The sequence below is a fragment of the Periplaneta americana genome, chromosome 2 (genome assembly GCF_040183065.1).
Source record: "Periplaneta americana isolate PAMFEO1 chromosome 2, P.americana_PAMFEO1_priV1, whole genome shotgun sequence".
Lineage (NCBI taxonomy): Eukaryota > Metazoa > Arthropoda > Insecta > Blattodea > Blattidae > Periplaneta > Periplaneta americana.
Genome location: NC_091118.1, coordinates 33,509,776 through 33,530,733, shown reverse-complemented (window position 1 = coordinate 33,530,733; position 20,958 = coordinate 33,509,776). Strand labels below are relative to the sequence as shown.

Sequence of the window (20,958 nt, the reverse complement as noted above, 5' to 3'; positions counted from 1 at the left end):
TGCCATGTTGTACTTTAATTTGCTAGTGATGCCCGGTTTCCAGTAACCCAGAATAGTATATTGCGATATTAAGTGTGGTAAATGAGATCTACGAGAACGAGAAAAAGTTCCGAGCTTCTGTAGTACACTTAACACATATGTATTTCATACTATTTTTTGGACCATGGGTATTTCTGTGGACTGGATTGTATTTTATTTTAACTAAAATTTACTTGTTTTTATGGGTATTTATATGAATTTGATTATATTATAATGATAGAGATTAAAATATTAATCGCGTTATTGTTGTTGTGGCAATATGTTTGCAAATAAGTATTGCTGTTCGTGTCGCCATATCTTGAAAGTTAAGTAACTCGATTAAATTATTATGGAATAAGTTATGGATGACGTATTCAATGATGTAGAATCGAAGAGGCTTGGATGACTGGATGTGCCGAGGAATTACATTTAATAATTGTACAAAATGTAGTGTCATGATAAACATTTCAAAATAAATGTTTGTCCTGTGATGAATTTACTTATGGCACTAATACTTTTGGTCAGTATTTCAGCATTGAGATTTCTTTTGTTTCCATAGCAACTAGATTACATGTAGGAATGTCAACTTACGATGCATATAAACAATATGCGTAAGTACTAAAAAAATACAGTGGCAGACAAAAAATTTGGAACACTTGAATTTTACTTTTTAATAGGTCACCAGTATGTTTTCAACAGTGATTAATAAGATTATAATCTTACTATACAAAAAAAAAAAAAAAGAAAATGATCATGATTTCATAACACCAACAATTACTAACAGTAATACTCATTGTTGTCACATTCTGCATAAGCAAAATTTTGTTCAAATCTAGATTGTGATGTTACTTACTTACTGGCTCATTGCCGCCCTCACATAAGCCCGCCATTGGTCCCTATCCTGCGCAAGATTAATCCAGTTCTCTACCATCATATCCCACCCCCCCCCTCAAATCCATTTTAATATTACCTTCCCATCTACGTCTCGGCCTCCCTAAAGGTCTTTTTCCCTCCGGCCTCCCAACTAACACTCGATATGCATTTCTGGATTCGCCCATACGTGCTACATGCCCTGCCCATCTCAAACGTCTGGATTTAATGTTCCTAATTATGTCAGGTGAAGAATACAATGTGTGCAGTTCTGCGTTGTGTAACTTTCTCCATTCTCCTGTAACTTCATCCCTCTTAGCCCCAAATATTTTCCTAAGAACCTTAATCTCAAACACCCTTAATCTCTGTTCCTCTCTCAAAGTGAGAGTCCAAGTTTCACAACAATACAGAACATAATATAACTATTTTATAAATTCTAACTTTCAGATTTTTTGACAGCAGACTAGATGACAAAAGATTGTGATGTTATTGTTGGTAATTGTTGGTGGCATGAAGTCATCATTTTCGTTTTCAGTCTATGTTGCGTTTATAATCGCATAATTAAATTAATAATTTAAAACATGTTGGTGACATATTAAATATCAAATACAAAGTAAAATTCAAACGTCCCAATTTTTTTGTCCGTCAGTGTAGTTACATCGTGCAAAAAATTGTAGCTGAACTAGGTGCTGACAACAAATGTTTAGGTACATTTTCTTTTAATATATAGGCTGCTATGCTAAAGATATTGTATATGTCTACTGGAAATATAACTTTTTTTCTTACTATGTTCGACATAAAAATGGACAAATAAAATATGCAATATGTAAGAATACAAGAAATGTTTAATTGTAGCCTAACTGTAGTTCCAGGTCACAAAATTTGCAGCGCAAAAGCACCCCTTAATGAAATTCTCTAGCTCCGCCTGTGGTAGTGGTAATATTCAGTTGCTTCATTAAAGCTAGTTGCAACTGCAGCATCTGGCACCAATCGCGAATATCTTTACAACGAAGCAAGAGAGCTTTCTCCACGGTTCTGATGCCACAGCATTTCAATTACGCAACATTGTTATTAATTACATGTCGAGCGTGCAAGCGGTTTGTAGACTGGTTTACCCATACGCCCACCTTTCTTCGAGAACCTGCTCCTTTCCAGCGACATCTTGAAGAATTCTCTTCGTCCATTGTGGCTCATGCATACGCGCTCTCGACTATAAATCAGCTGATCTGGATTCCATTTCGGTAAAACGGAAATCTGGTTTTCTTTCGTAGAGAATTGGTTTGTGATCTTTAACTTGTATTCATCCTGTGTGGTCTCAAGTATAAGCTGGCTCCAAATCACAGAGTTCAACGTGTGTCCATATACAGGATTTTCATAATTTCAGTAGTGTATAAGAGGGGTTTTAAGAAAATAAAAGCTCAGCCACGTCAAACCTAGTAAGGTAGGTGTCCCTGATATGGCCATGCTAAGGTTTGAGAATTTTTCTAGCCGCCATTTTGAAAAAAAATGTAAACCACTTTTTTCTCATTCGTTCTCAGTCTAATGGACTTTCTTAAAACAATTTCCTTTCCCCATAAAAATAGCTTTAATTGTCCCAAATTCTAAAAGTCTACCTAGTGGCCATATCAGGAACATGTGCACATGATATGGCCACCCTTGTTTCATGTTCTACAAATAATGATTGTTTTCAGTTTGATAGCGCAGTTGTGCTAAAATTAAATAATTTTGGTGTAAAATGAATAAACATGACACTTAATAGGCCTAATCTTTCTTTACAATTCAAAATTGTAGTCAAAACAGGTATTTCCATAAAAAATTAAGTTGTTTTTCTTAAAATACAAAAATTTTGCGTAATCCCAGCTATAAGGCATGTAAATTTGTCAGGTGAAAAAATAAAAGTGAAATGAACTTGATATGGCCGTGGTGCATTTGATATGGCCATATCAGGAGCAGGCAAGCTTTCACGAAAATTGTTTGATTATGAACAACTCATAAAAGATACGCCATCAACTACAACACCAATCAACAGAGCATTAAAAACTGAATGGAGTACGATGGTTTTCATGAGATAAGTCTTTGAAAAACATGCATAAAACAAAGGAGACTTACCAGAGAAAAATAAGAAGAGGTCACATGAAAACCGCAAAACAGGCAACTGACGCCATATTGCTCAACCTGACTGGATGGAAAACGATCAAGTGACATACCAGGATGTCCTTTCACTGGATGCTGCTACAATTTAGCGGATTTTTTGGTTAACTAACTCACAATAGGGGGGTGGCTATAACAGGAACATGGCCATAACAGGAGCACCTATCGTATTTAGAAATATTTTTATGAAAACAAAAGTATTTTTGCGACTTGTGCGAGTTATGAGCGTGGCTAACGAGAAAGACAGGCTACGGCGTGACGTCACATTCTTAGTCAAACATGGCCAACATTGAACAAGTTTATATATAAATGCACGTTTAACATGAGTTTAATATAAAATTCCTTTGTTTTTTAGAACTTTGAACATGTATTTATATTAGACGATTGTCAAGATGGCCATGACTAGACTATGATAACCACGTGACTCCGATTCGTGCCGAAGCCTGTCTTTCTCGTTAGCCACGGCTATGAGGTTATGACGTCATTGAGAAAATTTTAAACGACGTAAAATATATAATATACAGAGTGAACCTAAGTAATGTAATTAATTTCAGGGGGTTATTATTCGAGAAATTTCAAACAAAAAAAATTTAGTACAGTTTTAAGGCTCATTCACAATGAAAATTAAACATAACCGTAACATAAACACAGAAGTTTGCGCTCAGGCTACCAAATGGGATCATTCACAATGATTCACATAAGCACTGACATAAACATTACCGTAAGACGTTAACATGAAAGTTTGCAAACTCCAAACTTTCATGCTTATGCTTACGTGATTTGCAAACAGAACACAATCGTGGAGCGCTGAAGTATACGACAGAATATGAGGAAATGGCGTCGTTGTTATGTTTCCATGGTTACCAAGTATCTTTGCGGTTATGTTTATGTTCCCATCGTGAATGCTCTTGATTTTACCGTAACATTTACATTTTTAAGTTAACGCTTACGTTATGTTTAATTTTCATTGTGAATGAGCCTTTACTCGTTTTTTCTTCCTTTTCGAGATGAAAACTGTTTTGTATGAAACATTTCATGGCAATTTTCGGAAAGCTATTGATTTAATTCTCAATATGCTCAGTCAATGTCGAATTAAGCAATCTCTACTGTATTAAGGATGATTATTAGGTACTATCTCTTACCTTTCGGCGACTTTGGCACGAAGTTGAGGGTGCGGTCTTTGGCCCTCACGTGTTCTCCGGTGCCATCGATCCAGATATACGTGGCCTGGATCTTATCTTCCGGTTGAGGTAGTCTGAAGAATTTTTCCAGAATTGTTTTGTCCAACTTTGCGTTGGGAGAATGTCCCAGCGAGTTCATGGTGAAGCCCTGAAAATAAATTAAAAGCTATAGTTTGCATTTAAACTCTGAAATCTTGTGAAGTGAAATGATGAGAGTTGGGGGTGCTGTAAGAAAGCGGGTGAAGGTCTTAGCCTTGAACCGATTGAAACAATTTTCGCACGGTTCACATTACACGTTGTTATGATAGCAGTCTAGTTTAAGACTTAAGCAGGCTTTACTACGCAACTCAACTAGTAAGTCCAAAGACATTTTTTCTGTAATCATTTACTACACTGTACAATTCATCACTGCCACACTGAGAAATTGTTTTGAACTACGTGCTTGGAAATAGAAGACAGGTCTGAACCTCACAAGTGATGCCATGAAGGTACCAGTTATGAGGCAACTAAGCCAGAAGATAACGGGCTAGGTTGGCTAGTTTGTTTTCCCCCTTCAATGCATACTTTGCCGACTAGCTACATATTACACTAATCAGATTTCAGATGTATACAAGCAATTGTTCTTCCTCTGAGTCCACACCTGTGGAGTAATGGTTAGCGCGTCTGGCCGAAAAACCAGGTCGCCCGGGTTCGAATCCCGGTCGGGGCAAGTTACCTGGTTGAGGTTTTTCCGGGGTTTTCCCTCAACCCAATATGAGCAAGTGCTGGGTAACTATCGGTGCTGGACCCCGGACTCACTTCACCGGCATTATCACCTTCATCTCATTCAGATGCTAAATAACCTGAGATGTTGATAAAGCGTCGTAAAATAACCTACTAATAAATAAATAAAACTTCCTCTGACACATACCGTCACATGAGATGTACTTCCTGACAATAGATCAGCCAGAACCTCAATCAGAGATACTGATCATTCTCAGAAACATTACACTAGAAATACCGTTTCATTATATTTCAGCAGGAATTTCCTTCCGTTACTTGCTTTCCTATACTTTTTTTGTGCAACGGCAGAAACCTTAACTTCCGTTATTCGCCCCGATTCTACAAACGTGGCTCATAGATGTCGCTAGTGAAGAGCGGCATAGACCACTTAGTTCGTCAGAGACTATCCAGAGTGCATCACGGAAGTGGGTCTACATTGCATTCACAATGAAAGATAAACACTTTTGAGATGCCACAAGGGAACTGGAGTACATGGAGAAAAATCCTACGTTGCCTGGACCAAGGGCTGCCCAATACAGGTTATAAATTTAGGGTGGAATAACCGGGATTCGAACCCGGGCTCTTCTAGTGTAGAAGCCAAACGCACTAGCACTGGATCACCGTGGCGGTAATAACGTAAAATATTATCAATGGGATTTTCAGTCGCATCAGAAACTTTCACATCGATCGGTAAAATAGACTAACATAGTACGCATGACATTGTGTTAAGCTCACAAATCTGTTTCTTGCAGACTTGTCTACTTTTAAGGTCGCATTTTGGCACGCCTTTAGAGCGTTGTGAACTGCAGTCATTACAAGGTCATTTGTGCAACATGAAAGTATTCAGATATAAATACAGACTGTATCCTGGCAACACCTCTGCTTCGTCAATAGAACTGTAGGGCCCATTATTATTGTATAAGTAACTGTAAAAGAGACTACTAAACGCTATTGTACAACAAACTATGTACAACAAAAACTATTTAGGCAATATTGAATTTTGACTAGGCCTATAGTAAGCTATAGGAACAGGATAAGTACAAGATCTCATCATAACAATTTACTCATTATACCCTATCACAAGATATCTTTATATTCTTCATCATATACAGTTTCAGTTGCTAGAAATTGGAACTCGCTACCGAGTGATGTAAGGGGTTGTTGGACAATAACTTCATTTAGGTCAAAATTACATAGATTCTTACTTAAAAAATTAATTGCTGATTAATATTTATTACATATTATGAAACTAACATCTGTCCATTCTTATTATTATCATTAATTTCTCTAAATAGATTTACAAAACCTCTAATGGCAATTACATTAATATTCTCATTATAGAAATATATTATTTATATATATATATATATATTTATTCTTTCCTCCCTGTAACATAGTTCTAGTATGCTTATATTGAATTAATTTCCATCATTTTACTAGCTATCTCAAATCTCAAATTAATTGTAATTGATTGAATTAAATTAGCTCATAAATTAAGTTACTACTTTACCTTATAGGTTTATCTAAATTTAAATAAATATGTAGTCTACTAGTTGTTAAAACTTAACTGAAGAATATTGCTGGAGAACCTTTTAAGTGTAGTGTAAATATTCTTAATTTAAATATGTATTGTATTGATTAAGGCTGGCTGAGTGGAAGAGATTGCCTTATGGCCTTAACTCTGCCAGCGAAAATAAAACATTATTATTATTATTATTATTATTATTATTATTATTATTATTATTATTATTATTAGTACAAAATCTCCTAAAAATTCTCGCAACAATATAGCCTAGTGGATTGCTGCTCATTATTATTATTATTATTATTATTATTATTATTATTATTATTATTATTATTATTACGGGTACAAAATCTCCTAAAAATTCTCGCAGCAATATAGTGGATTGCTGCTCATTATTATTATTATTATTATTATTATTATTATTATTATTATTATTATTATTATTATTTCAACTACTCCTATCCTAAAACGAAAGCAGTGACATCTCGATTTGAGGGCTTCCCCTTACGCAGGTATTGATTGATAACCGCAGAGATTTACCGTGATCACGTGCATCTCACGTGATGGACGGCAAGCGGACGCGGTACGTCATTTCCCGGCACGATAAACTCTCGCCGCAATCTTGGAGACCTTTGTGTTGGCAGTTGGTATCACAGCAACTCATCGACTCTTGTCCAGTGCTCGTAAACCACATTGTCGTTTACAAACAAATTGCACATATCAGTAATGTTTGTCGTGTTTACAGACAAGAAGAGTTCAAAGTCGCAAGAGGCGAAATGCTTTTATCCGTATCCTGCAAACAAGGGCTAGCAGGAAGCAGGGATGTCTCAGTGATAAAGAGCAAACTCGCAAGTAGCACAGTATGAATCGTATGATTACATTAACCAACTTTATACCATTTTGTAAACGTATCTATTGCGAATTACTGTATTGCCATAAACTGCGTACAGCAGAAGTATTCAGTCTATGGTACGGTTGTCTCAAGGGATTCGCACCCCACTGTGTATGTAACATTAGTAATATGCGTTACAAGAGCGGTATGTTGAAGTTTTCATGTTCGAGGAAAAGTTTGAAAAAGCGAAACGTAGTTGAGCTTTTTTAATTTCCGAGAATTGAAAGAAAACATACCGCTCGTGTATCGTACATTATTTTGTGCGAAGATCTTTTATTACATATCTGAAAGAGGAATGTCTAATTAGTTGCAATGAAATCTCCATCTTGGTTTCTGTTCAATGACGGCAAATTTGCAAAACAAAAATATCTATCTTCAACATTGTTGCTTTAAAATGTTTTCTGTGTTTACTATACTCCAGCAGGCGGTGATATACGTCTGTCTTCCCCCCCCCCAGTCTATGATGAGTCTGGAATCTTGTTGATTTTTTCACGGCTTCCTTAATGTTACTTGCATCACGAATGCAGTAACTTTAGTGGAGTTGTAGAATTTACTTAATTTTTGCAAATATTTAAAAACAATAATTAACAGTGCAATTTAGGTGAAATTGCAGTGGTAAGTTTCCAATTTATAATTATTACTGTATTGAACGTCTCTAAAAATAATATGTTAGAAGCCTATAGCAGTAAAATCAATATGTCACTTAAACGGTAAGAAGAGGGAAATTGTTGTGTGTGTTAGGTTGGGAATACTGAATGTGGAATTTTAGACTTTCCGCGGATTGGTTTTGTGCTGAAACCAAGCAAATACGCACGATCTCGCACAAATGTATTTTATTACTGTTGATCATTTTTTTAAATTTACATAATATTTTCTTTTACAATGTCAACTCTTGTTTTTCTTGCTTCAATAACATTTCACAAATTCATTAGTCCAATACTATTATTATTGAAACAATAACTATTTCACAATAATAATAATTAGGGCTGCCAATCCTTCCGTATTTCCCGGTTTCTCCCGTATTTGCCCCTAATTTTTAACATTCTCCCGGCTCCCGTATTATTCTTCTCTTCCATCATTTTTCTCTCTTATTTTTGGATAATGTAAAATTTTTTATTCTAAACATTTGATTTTGCCGTGAATGATGTTTGATTATAATACGATGAATTTTGTTGTTCAAGAGATGCACTAAAATATGCAGTCTTTATAGAACGTAATGCTAGCCAAGAATGGGTTTTGTTAATGTTATAAATTTAAAAAAAACTGGCTAGTTTTGTCCTAAGCATATCAAGTAGTAATGCTCATACAAAGAGGGTGCTTCATCTCATGAACAATAATTGGACAGATGTTTGAAACATGAACACGATACATCTAATCAAATCAGAGCTGAAAACTGCAGTCGACTTAAGCTATTACGCGAGAAAAATCTGTCTCAAAATACTCTTAATTTAAGCCTAGCTGCCGAAGTGTAGAATAAAGTTGTTTTTCAGTAACTGAACTGAATAATTTGTCTATTTTATATGTGAAATTTTGTCGATTCCTTAGCCTCCCGTATTTTCTTCAAAAAAAGTTGGCAACCCTAATAATAATAATAATAATAATAATAATAATAATAATAATAATAATAATAATAATAATAATAATAACCGAGGGAGTTGGCTTAGACGGTAGCGTTTGGGACTAGTATTCGTGAGGTCCCGGGTTCAAACTCCGTTGCCGGCTAGTCTGACTGGGGTTTTTCATGGTTTCCCTTAGTCACAAAGGCAAATGCCGGATGATTCATCAACGCTTCAATCACCAATATCATAAACATTAATAAAAGAAACCAGTTACATGAACACAAGCCACCTACAACACACAATAGAAACGAACTCATCAATCGTAAGTAAGACCTACTAGTAGGCCTATACCCACAGATCCTAACACGCGATATGACCACATTATAAGCGTGTATACACTACATAAACTTAAATAATAATAATAATAATAATAATAATAATAATAATAATAATAATATGTATTATTAAGAGCTTTAAACAGCTTTATTTCGCCATGAACGTAGATTTTGCTAATTAAGATTATCTATGAGTATGATATTACAAGATTAAAAGTCTAATTTACATGGAACCTAAAATTAAATTTTGTACGAAATAAGGGCTTTGAAATCGGTATTGTAAGAACAGCATATTTTCTAATGTGAGCTCTTTGCCCGCTTCTTTTTGGATATACAGTATCACAATATGCAGTAAACAAAAGGGTAACGAGGTGTGATTCCCTAAGACGTAGGGTAGAAGGATGCGTTACGATAAACAGAAATCAGACTGAGCATCTCATATGATGTTGAGCAAGTACTCGTATCTCGGAAGATATTACTTTTAGAACTCATGTTTATTACAGTTTTTTTTTTCTTGTTTTGATGAACACTACCACCTTTCAAAATATTTAATGCTTTCTTTTAACACACTGTATAGACTAGTTCGTATTATATTAATCACTGAATCACATACATTGCTTTATAAATTGGACGGAGTTATGCAATAAGAGACCAAGCGCCAAAAACCTGTTTCGAGATACTGGCCATTGAAATAAAACTGTTTTTTTTATAAAACATTTTATGCAAGAAGTATTATACAATTTATACTATTACAAAAAATAGCACAAAAATAAGAGCAAAAAGGCTAACCGATTTTTAATAAGAGACCAGCAATTGAATTAATATTTCAAAGCACAATAAATAAATTAATTTTATGCAATACACGAATTTTTGCTTATAAATAGCAGCAAAATTCAGGTATCGCATTCTTGATTTTTCCAGAGTTAAATTAGCCCGCCATCAACAGATTTGTGCACATATCTATTTTTTTTTTCAAATTGTCGGTTTTTCTATTATTGCGTAACTCTGTCCAATTGATAGGCTTATCTTCCGCTTACGGCTTAGGCCTACCAACAATGAAACGCAAAATATTTTAAAAAAATTAGTACGCTAGTATCTGCGGGCTTCTTTCGTACTGTGTTAACATATTTTACAGTTGTAGCTGTCAAAACAACCGACAGTGAAGTAATCTATTTTGATAGTATACTGCAGTACGATAGTTTAGACGGTTTTATATATTTTTATACCAAATCACAGTATCAAAGCATTAGATATTATTATTAAAATGAAATAAAGAACTTAATTCCCTCAAATTTCATAAACAAAGCTCAGACGTTTATAATGGCGTGATACAATATGTTCAGAATGAACTTGCGTGTTTGTTTTTAAAGAATTACGAGTAGTTCTCAGAATTCGATTGAGCCAAGTTGCTACTTCATTGTTCTTTTTCAACGGAGAGCGAGCAAAAATAGTTCATCCTAAATTAATTCAGTTCTTGGATTCGCTCTCCTTGACCTTGGCTACCTATGTTTTAGTCACTTGTTCTGAAATTCATAGGTATTAGAGATTCGTATTTCAGAAGACAGAGGTCACTCGTGTCACATATTTCAAGTACGATTATGTAACAGCTCGCTATCAATTTCTTCGTTACGAAACAGATATGGTATGGCCATGATTTAAAATTTCTTTCCTGGATTTCATTGTATACGTATATGATTATAAGGAGATCGTATATTAATTTCATAAAAATACATTTTGTAACTTTATACCAGATTTTGTATAAGTTTTAAAATCCTTTGTTTTGTATTAAGTTACCAGTAAAAAGTGCGATGAATTTTGAGTTCAAGATGTGCTTTAATTTCATGTAGGCTAATACGCAATCTATGAACTCAGCATGATAAAATGCAAACAAAAAATGTATTGCCTTACAAGTTGAATTTAAGCCTAAATAAAAAAAAAAGAGAAAGTCCGGCGCACTGAACCCAAGAGTCTGTCCTTAATAACATTAAATGAAAACTTTTACCATTCACGCAAACAGTATCGCTGTATTCCAAAGAGTTTGCTGTTTAGTATACTGCCCGAAGACAGGTTTGAACCTAAGTGACACCAATAAGACATCGCTAAGACTCGGATTTTGAGGACCTAAAAGTTAAAAATGACAGTGAGTATATATAATTACTTGTGTGTTAGAATATGTAAGGTAAGGGTCTGGTTTACACTTCTTTGGGATTCAAAGAGTCTTGCTCAACACATGGTACTGTATTTCAAATGAAAAGAACTGTTTTTAGTGTAAACCGCACCACAGATTTTGTTACCTATGGGGAGGGTACTGTAATCTTCCTTTTGTTTACGTTTATTGTCGAAAAATTGTGAATATATTTCAGAGTCAATTTCAGCAGGCGTAACAAAATACCTAGTGATAACGAGAATTCTACCTGAGATCGAGGGAATGTTTTCTTAGCTTGAACTATACTACATTGCAATACTAACTTTTAGGTCTTCAACTTTCGAGCCCTAGACATCACTCATGAGGCAACTAAGTCAGGAGATAATGGGATAGAATGGTCAATTCATTTCCCCCTCCATTGCATACATCGTTAACTAGTAACATATTGCACTAATCAGACTTCAAGTGTATACAAACAATTGTGTTTTCTCTAGAACGTAACGGCGAGATGTACTGCCTGATATGGAGTAGTCTGTAATTAATATTTACAATGTTGCCATATTCTCAATTTTAATTCATGCTTCTGGGAAAAGTGGCAGATTGGGAAGTCATGTAAACAGAGAAATGTTTCGATTTTCGCCAAAGAGTGTTGGAGTTAGTGTCCGCCTATATTCACTCTGTGTGTAATATTGATTAAAATATTTTCTTCGCGCAAAAACATATTCAAACAAATCAAATAACTCAACTATCTCTCGTAGGATATGTTACACATATCGTGCATGCAGTAAAAGTGATGCTGAGAAAGAAGTTCAAGTTAGTAGAATGTAACAGGCATCATGAAAAATAACGTTATCAAAAGGGGTAAGATTTATAGGGCTATCAGCTTATCACACGCTCTGTTTTGAAAGGAATATTGTCTTATTATAAGTTACAATGTTCCAGTCGTCTCATAGATTGAACCTCAGATATTGTTTCCCTCGATTTTTTTTTCAAATTAATTTTAAATGTTATTCAAATTACCCTATTACCGTAAAGCTTTTGGAGTTTAGAATATATCATTGGGTATAAAGGCATCTACTTAACGAACATCATCCCCCCCCACTCTTTTTAGTATGACTTAAAGCGATGAGCTACTGAAAAGTCTAATTTTGACAAATTATATATATTATATATATGTTATATATATATATATATATAAGTTTCGCGCTAAAAATGTACGGTTTCATGATGAGTACTTTCGTGAAAATTTTATGGCATAACAGTATATTAAGTCTACAAATGAATTTGGTAAAAGTTGTGTTAATGCAAGAGTTATGTCTATAAAAAATAAATTTTATTATCTCAAAAATTCAATATTCTACGCTTTTAATGACGAGTGTTAATTTTATTTCCCGGTGGTTAAAGATAAAATGATGAAACTTGGCATAGTTATTCATTAATATCGCTCTTGTGAAATGGAGCATTTCATTGGCTGTATTCAGCGTAGTTTTATTGCTAGAGAGTTATACGTTAAGCAATGTTATTTTTTATTAATGTTTGGACATTGAAGAAATTATATATATCGTCGGTTTCTTGGTAAAAGTGACAGTCATATTCCAAGGCTTTACCTTCAAAATAACTTATTACTAACATCTGAAGAAGTACAGTTATCTTTGGATGGATCATTAAACCTTTAAATGCCTTTTCCCAACAATTTTGCAAATGAATGTAGGGCATTACTAATGCTCAATATGCAGTGTTACCTTTAAGAAAAAAAAAATAGATTTAAAAAATAACATTCTTTTTAGAAATAGGATTTTCACAAAAAAAATACAAAAGAAAGAAAAGAAAAATGGATCATGTGAGTTATAGGATTAATTTTCAGCTTTTGTTCTTGTTTAATAAGCTTATTTCTTACGTCACGCATCACTGAAAACTCGCTATTTTATTGGAGAATACTTTTTTGGCTTGTTCGGAAGCTGGTCCATCTTTTGTAGAGCTACAGTCAATAAATTTTTCTGCCCTGCATTTGTAGGTGATTGAATACGTCAGTAGTTTCATCAATCGAAACCCATATTTCATTATCACTCACATGTTCTCTAATTTTGTTTACAGTTTATTCATAATGGAGGTAAATAGTTTTTAAATAGCGTGAATCATCCGGAATGTTTTATATTTTCAAGAAATTCTCGAAAATGTGGATTATTCAGTTTATTGAAAGGTATATTAGCACTCACAATCATCTCACACTTACAAAAAACAATTCTTCGACATCGTTCTTTACATCCGAATTTTGTTGGAATGACTCGTTTAAGAAATTGTATAGTACATGCTTGAGTATATTGGTTGCTGAAGTGTATGGGATTCTACGCCTAGTTATATTACTGTAATGACTTCATATCGTTAAAGAGAAACCGAAAACAATGCTCCAACCACTTGGTATACTTTTTATGCATATATTCACAGTGTTGTCATATCGTATTAATAATTCATTCAGCGTTTATGTGGCGAAGGGTAATTGTTTATATTAACAAATGAGCTGCATTCATGGTTTACTCTTTCCCTGCACTCGTCATTTGTTTACTATTTTTCCATGCGATAAGCGGCCGCTAGGTGAGCTGGGAGTAACTAGCGTGACTCATGTTCCGAAACAGCTGTTCGAGTCCTTGCACAGAATATCTTGCCGTTTTTTTAGAAGTTTTCCCAACAATAGGACTAATGTCAGATATATAGTGAATGTTCGGATTTCCCGCCAAAATTATCCTACATTTTACTATCAACGCTAGATAATACTGCAGTTGATACAATGTCATCAAATAATACATTTTAAAATAATGTAAGATATAATGCTAGATTTTTCACTATTGAGAACAATTATTAGTTATGAATTAATTGCCAAAGTCTGTCTAATTACTTGGTTTTGGATGGAATTTTTACAGCGTTTAGTTTAATCTATAGCACAGTCGAGTATATACAGTCGCGAAGCTCAATACGTAGTAAATATGCAAACATTAGATAGTTGCTCACCACTAGGATCGCTAATATCGCCTCATTACAGGCAATGCAAAATAGTAGCCTACCGTCACAGTCTATTGTTTCTAGTACCCTCAAAACTCAAGCTCCGTGACTGTATATAATAGACTGTGTTTATAGGAAGAACATCCTGAATATTTTAAAAGTGTTCATGATTACTCAAGTGCTGTAGCGGTTTACTGAAAATCTGCGTATGAAACCATAAGCAGTGACTTCAAAGTATGTGTGTTTGGACCATGGAGTCACCACTGAAATGGTAGCTTTAAATTGTAGCTATGTTTTGTTTTTATTGCTTGACAATAATAATATTGTTAACATTATGTGACTGTGGTCATATTATTATTTTGTAAATAAAAATTTTCTGATCATTCGATCCTTAAATTTAGTAAACATTATCATATCCTCAGTTTCTTTTTATTGTAAGATTATTATTATTATCTTATTATGTCTATTATATATTTATCTGCATTTACTTATTTATCCGTATTTATTATATTAATCTAGCCTGCCTCTTCAGCAAACTATAATGAACAATTATTTCTCTTATCATAGACCCAGAATCTTCATTTGCACACCGAAACAAAAATAAAATAATTTCTTTATAAATACAGTAGGCCATGCCAGCCAGTAAAATATAATATAATGCTAGTAAATTACGTACTTTTCATTAATAATCTATGTATTATCTTTATTTATTATTGTATACGTAAAATAATCCTAATGAATGCCACTAGAAGTTTTCATTCTTCCTACACTCGCAACTAAATTTTCTCGTAAATTTATTGGTAAAATGAAAACCTCTGATAACATTTAATAGTTTCTTTAAATGGTGAAAGGAAGGGCACATAAAGAGTTATATTCACTTCGATTGATAGACGGACAATATAATGTCGAAATATGCTTCGTCGGTATTGAGAATGACAGAAAAAATGCCATTATATCCAAATCTCTTCCATTACAGATATGTCTTATGAAAAGGTATGTTTTTAAGAAATTCAATAGTCACAGCACACGCGATACGTTTTATGCATTACTGCAAAGGCATTAGTATTTGATATAACACCAGATATATCCAGATTTTGATTACATAACACGTTACATTATTTACTTTTTTCGGAGACAGTCTTCGGATATGACGGAGAGATTACTGATCTAAGCTATCTAATGTTAGGGCCTACTAAATTTTTTAAAAACTTCAACATGCATTCCTAGATAACTACAGTAAATCCTTTACAACAAAATTTACAGTGTATATTTTAAATAATACACGATTTTACTCATTTGTATATCTCTGCCGGGGTGTTTCTAGAACTACCCACCGCTATGTATGACGGCATTTGGTCGCCATGGGAACACTGACTGGTGCCCTCATCAGAAAGTGAAGTCTTATATCAAATACGTCACTGTGAGTGTCCTAATTTCATGTTATCAATTATTGTCAGGTCACACGTGTAGTCTCCATTTCCGGCCATAGATTTGATTAGCAACAAGTTTAACTATTTTTACTTCAATGTTACTTTTGCCGTATAAAAACTGCTTCTTTTTGTTTCATCTAAGACTTTAAAAGGTGTTACACAAAGAGAAGTATGTTGTATATTTATAGAATTGTTAATATTCGAGAATATATGACCTAGTTTCATATCTGGCGGGCAGCAATTTCGTACTCATTAATAGCTCTTACATTTCATAGTCAATGTATTGATGTATGTGGTACACTATCATGACATACATCTGAAGTAAACAAATCAATGTGACAAATTCTACAGATTTATCTGGTATATTTATACAAGTACAAGTAGGCTACTTTTTTCTGTACTATTTATTTATGAGGGAGCAACATATTTCAACATAATTATTTTTAATTGGTTATTTTACGACGCTATATCAACTGCTGTGGTTATCTAGGGTTTGAGTGACATGCAGATGATAATGCCAGCGAAATGAGTCCAGGGTCCAGCGCCGAAAATTACCCAGCATTTGCTCTTAATGAGTTGAGGGAAAACCCCGAGAAAATCTCAACCAGAGAACTTGCCCCAACCAGGATTTGAACCTGGGCCCGCTCGTTTCACGGTCAGGCATGTGAACAGTTACTCCACAGGGATGGACAGAATTACGTTCCTTCCTAAAAATATGCGAAACAAATTTCTGATCTGATCGTGAAATAAGAGCCTGTCATGAGGGTTTTTTTTATATTATTTTTCTTTCAAAAGCGTCTTATTTTATGGGTTGTCAAAAACGAAAATTACTTAAAAATCACGATCTGAAACCTACTTAAACATTACAAATTCCAAATGTAAAAAATCGCAAAAATGAATAATTTCTACGAAAAAAAACACACACACAAAATAACTTAAGCCTACTTTTCACCAATGTAGGACTATTATACTTCTATTGCCACCGGCGTAGCTCAGTCGGCTAAGGCGCTTGCCTGCAGATCCGGAGTTGGTGATGGCGAAATGAGGAGGATTTTATTATATTCCGCGATGTTATAATAGGTTATGGAGGAAGGAGGAACAAGTGAAGTGCGCAATTTTTTATTTATTTCTTAATTTTTTTGTTAAGACATACCGTATTATTCGATATGTCTTTGTGAAATATACGAGATTCCGTAGGGTCGAGGATCAGTAATAAGTTAGGTTTAATTTGTTCAGATTTTTGGTACGTCTTTTTACTCAACCCTAAATTTTTACTATCACTTTTGAAACACCCTGTATAATCAAGCAAATCAATTTTCACTGAAAATATATTTCTTCTACAATTACTTCAAATAATAACATAGCATTATTCTGATTTCACAGATTTAGTTCTTCTAGCAGCAGTTAGCTATTATCTCAATACAGCGAAAATCAGATTTTATCATGAGTTAGGTTCTAGTGCTAATCATTTCAATCAACCAATCTGATTTCACCGCGAATATCGTTGACAATAGTAACTGTCAACTCATTATCTAGCAACAATGGTTTTAGTTCTATAATTGATTTAATTGTACTAATTACTTCCATCAATCAAATGCCATTCTGATTTTGTCGTGATTTAGAAGTCCTGTCACTTCAAATGATCAAGCAACTATGAATGAAGATTTTACAACAAATTTAGTTACTCTAATGTCTAACACTTAAAATAAGCAATCAATATTGTGAATTTACCATTAGTTTAATCGTTGGAATTGTTATCACTTTAATTAATCAAGCAATACTCGTTTTCACCGTAAATTTCTTTGTTCCATTGTCCATTACATTTAAGCAACGGTAATTTTGTTTTCAACGTCAAACTGGTTTAGTGTACCACAATTTTGTAAACGTAAATCTGTTTCGACCGTAAATTTGGTTGTTCTAGGGTCTATCACTTCACTGTAATTCTCATTTAATCGTAATTTTGGCTGTTCTAGTGCTCGAAACTGTAATTGTTTTACAGTAAATTTGGTTGTTCTAGTGTCCTTCACTTCTAAGAGACTTTAATTCTGTTTTCAGCGTAATTTTGGTTGTTCTACTACCTATCAATTCAAAGAAACTGTAATTCTGTTTTAATCGTAATTTTGGTCCTTCTACTGCCTAACACTAGACTGTAATTCCGTTTTCAGCGTAATTTTTGTTGTTCAAAGAGACTTAATTCTGTTTTCAGCGTAATTTGGTTCTTCTACTACCGATCTCTTCAAAGGGACTGTAATTCCGTTTCCATCGTAATTTTGGTGTTCTACTGCCTATCACATCAAAAAGACTATAATTCTGTTTTCACCGTAATTTTGGTTGTTTTACTGCCTATCACTTCAAATGCCTATCACTTCAAAGAGACTGAAATTCTGTTTTCACCGTAATTTTAGTTGTTCTACTACCTGTCACTTCAAAGAGACTGCAATTCTGGTTTTACCGTAATTTTGGTTGTTCTACTGCCTATCACTTCAAAGAGACTATAACTTTGTTTTCACGTAGTTTTAGTTGTTCTACTGCATATAACTTCAAAGAGACTGTAATTCTGTTTTCACCGTATTTTTGGTTGTTCTACTGCCTATCACTTGTAAGAGACTGCAATTCTGTTTTCACTGTAATTTTGGTTGTTCTACTGCCTGTTACTTCAAAGAGACTGCAATTCTTTTTTCACCGTAATTTTGGTTGTTCTACTGCCTATCACTTCAAAGAGACTGTAACTTTGGGTTCACCGTAATTTTTGTTGTTCTACCGCCTATCACTTGAAAGAGACTGCAATTCTGTTTTCACCATAATTTTGGTTGTTCTACTGCCTATCACTTGAAAGAGACTGCAATTCTGTTTTCACCGTAATTTTGGTTGTTCTACTGCCTATGACTTGAAAGAGACCGCAATTCTGTTTTCACCATAATTTTGGTTCTTCTACTGCCTATCACTTGAAAGAGACTGCAATTCTGTTTTCACTGTAATTTTGGTTGTTCTACTGCCTATCACTTCAAAGAGACTGCAATTCTGTTTTCACCGTAATTTTGGTTGTTTTACTACCCATCACTTCAAAGAGACTGTAATTCTGTTTTCACCGTAATTTTGGTTTTTCTATTACCTATCACTTCAAAGAGACTGCAATTCTGTTTTTACCGTAAATTTCGTTGTTCTAATGCCTGTCACTTTAAATGATCATACAACCTTTATTCTGATTTATTGTGAATTTAGTTGTACTTTTGCTACCACGTGAAGCAATCAAATTTTAATTCTGATTTCACTGTTAACTTACTGCATTCAGGAATTGACCAAAGGTACTGTTTGCCGCTGATTTCGATTACACAACACTCTAAAATATTTCTATCCTGCGGTTATTTCTAGGTCCTGCGGCCAATATGTTTTCATTACATCTAACGATTTTTCCGCGCCTGAACACTGCCTACATTTAGGTCAAGCGAATGCTTGGCCCGCCTTACGATGTAGAGTAATATTCAAGTCTACAATCGTGCTTTGTGGATGTGGGGCAAAGTGCGCACACGCGCCCCGCGTGTTTCTGATAAGATGGGATCAATAGCTGGGTGTGGCCTACCTCACAGCTGTCAGCAAGATGATCTTCACCAGTCCACGGCACACCACACTCTACTGAGGAGAGCCTCGCGCCTGCCGGTTATATCAACTGTCGGGCATGCGCACAACAGAAAGCGCAGTCGCCATCTTCGAGCTTTTCCTCAGACCGCACGCAACTCTCAAAATCGCAGCCTATTTCCCTCGACAAGGTGGACGATGTCGTTCAGGTCAACGGTCCCGCTTGCCTGTGTCACCCATTGTAATAATATATATATATATATATATATATATATATATATATATATATATAATTTGAACTGGTATTGGAAATTACGGGAAAACAGCTGAACGGATTTTAATAAATGACCCCTCATTTTGAAGCTTGGAAACCAAAGTTTTTCGGAAAAGTAGTAGTTTTCAGTGAAATGTCAATTTTCCTACATCATTTTCCTTTTTTTCCAAAATCCATCTGTTGTCAGTTTTGAGAACTAATTTTATTGAATTACGGCCGACTTGATTGAATTTCAGAACAAAACACACACTACAATAAACAATAGGCTATTACACGAAGGCCATGACCTGCAGGATTGCCGACATATTTAGAGCTCAAATTCAATTTGTTATTAAAAATAATTTACAGGTCTCATTCTGCAGTATAATTTTGTGAGTAGAGCTGTGTATTGGAATTAAAATCTACGAAACTTGAGGTGGTTTGATGACATTATTACCATTTTAGAAATTATATATTATTATGGTTAATGTCATGATGCGTCTATTTTTCATTAATTATACATAATATTAATGCTATATTGATGACATGAAAGTGAAACGTTTTGAGGTTATGTAAGTAAATGTAGAGAATATCTTAATTTAGATCTTCATTTCTATAATTTACTGAGTGGCGGCTATATATAACTACAAAACTTACGTAAGATAATAATATTGTTTTTAAAAATGAAATATTTTTATAGTTATTAATCAAGTGGGGTTGGGTCTTTTTCATATACTTAATGGCGGTGTAGTGTACTGTAGATATTGATATGTGTCATTGTCTTCAGTATTGGCTCGAGAGAGCGCAAAAATTACAGTTCCTAAGGAAAGATAAAAAGGTGTTACTTACTAATAAAATAAGAGGCCTAGAAAATTTTGTAGTCTCCAGATCATTTCAGCATGATCTCTTAGTAGGATGAAATGATTTTACGCTCTATATTTCAAGTTCTACATGCAGTAAAATGCTATTGTTCCAAGACTTAGCAAACCTGACATTTTTTTAAACTTTCGCCTACAATCCATAATGACCTGCAACAGCTATTGCTGTCGTCCTGACATTGATACTTGCGTTTCCGCGATGAAACTAAAAAACTGAAGGTGGATAGGTTCAAAAAAAGTATGTGGCCTAAAAAACCCATTCAGAGGGAGTATGTTTCATTATTATGGAAGCAAATAACTATCAAAATGTCAAGTATTCTTCATTGAAAATAAACCTGAAAATTTTTTATTTGAATGTCTAACGAACTTAGTTTGCAGCAGTATT

At 34.2% G+C, this 20,958-nt stretch overlaps 1 protein-coding gene across 1 annotated transcript in view; it reads right to left on the bottom strand.

Annotated features, from left to right (window-relative positions):
- Gs2 (glutamine synthetase 2) overlaps positions 1–19,586 on the bottom strand; it is a 63,459-nt gene extending 43,873 nt beyond the window's left edge. The window contains exons 1-2 of the mRNA XM_069814696.1: positions 19,447–19,586; positions 4,182–4,368 (exon numbers count right to left, since the gene is read on the bottom strand). Coding sequence (XP_069670797.1) covers positions 4,182–4,359 — 178 coding nt within the window. The 5' untranslated portion in view covers positions 4,360–4,368; positions 19,447–19,586. The remainder of the gene's footprint in view (positions 1–4,181; positions 4,369–19,446) is intronic.
- Between the last annotated feature and the right edge of the window lie 1,372 nt (positions 19,587–20,958).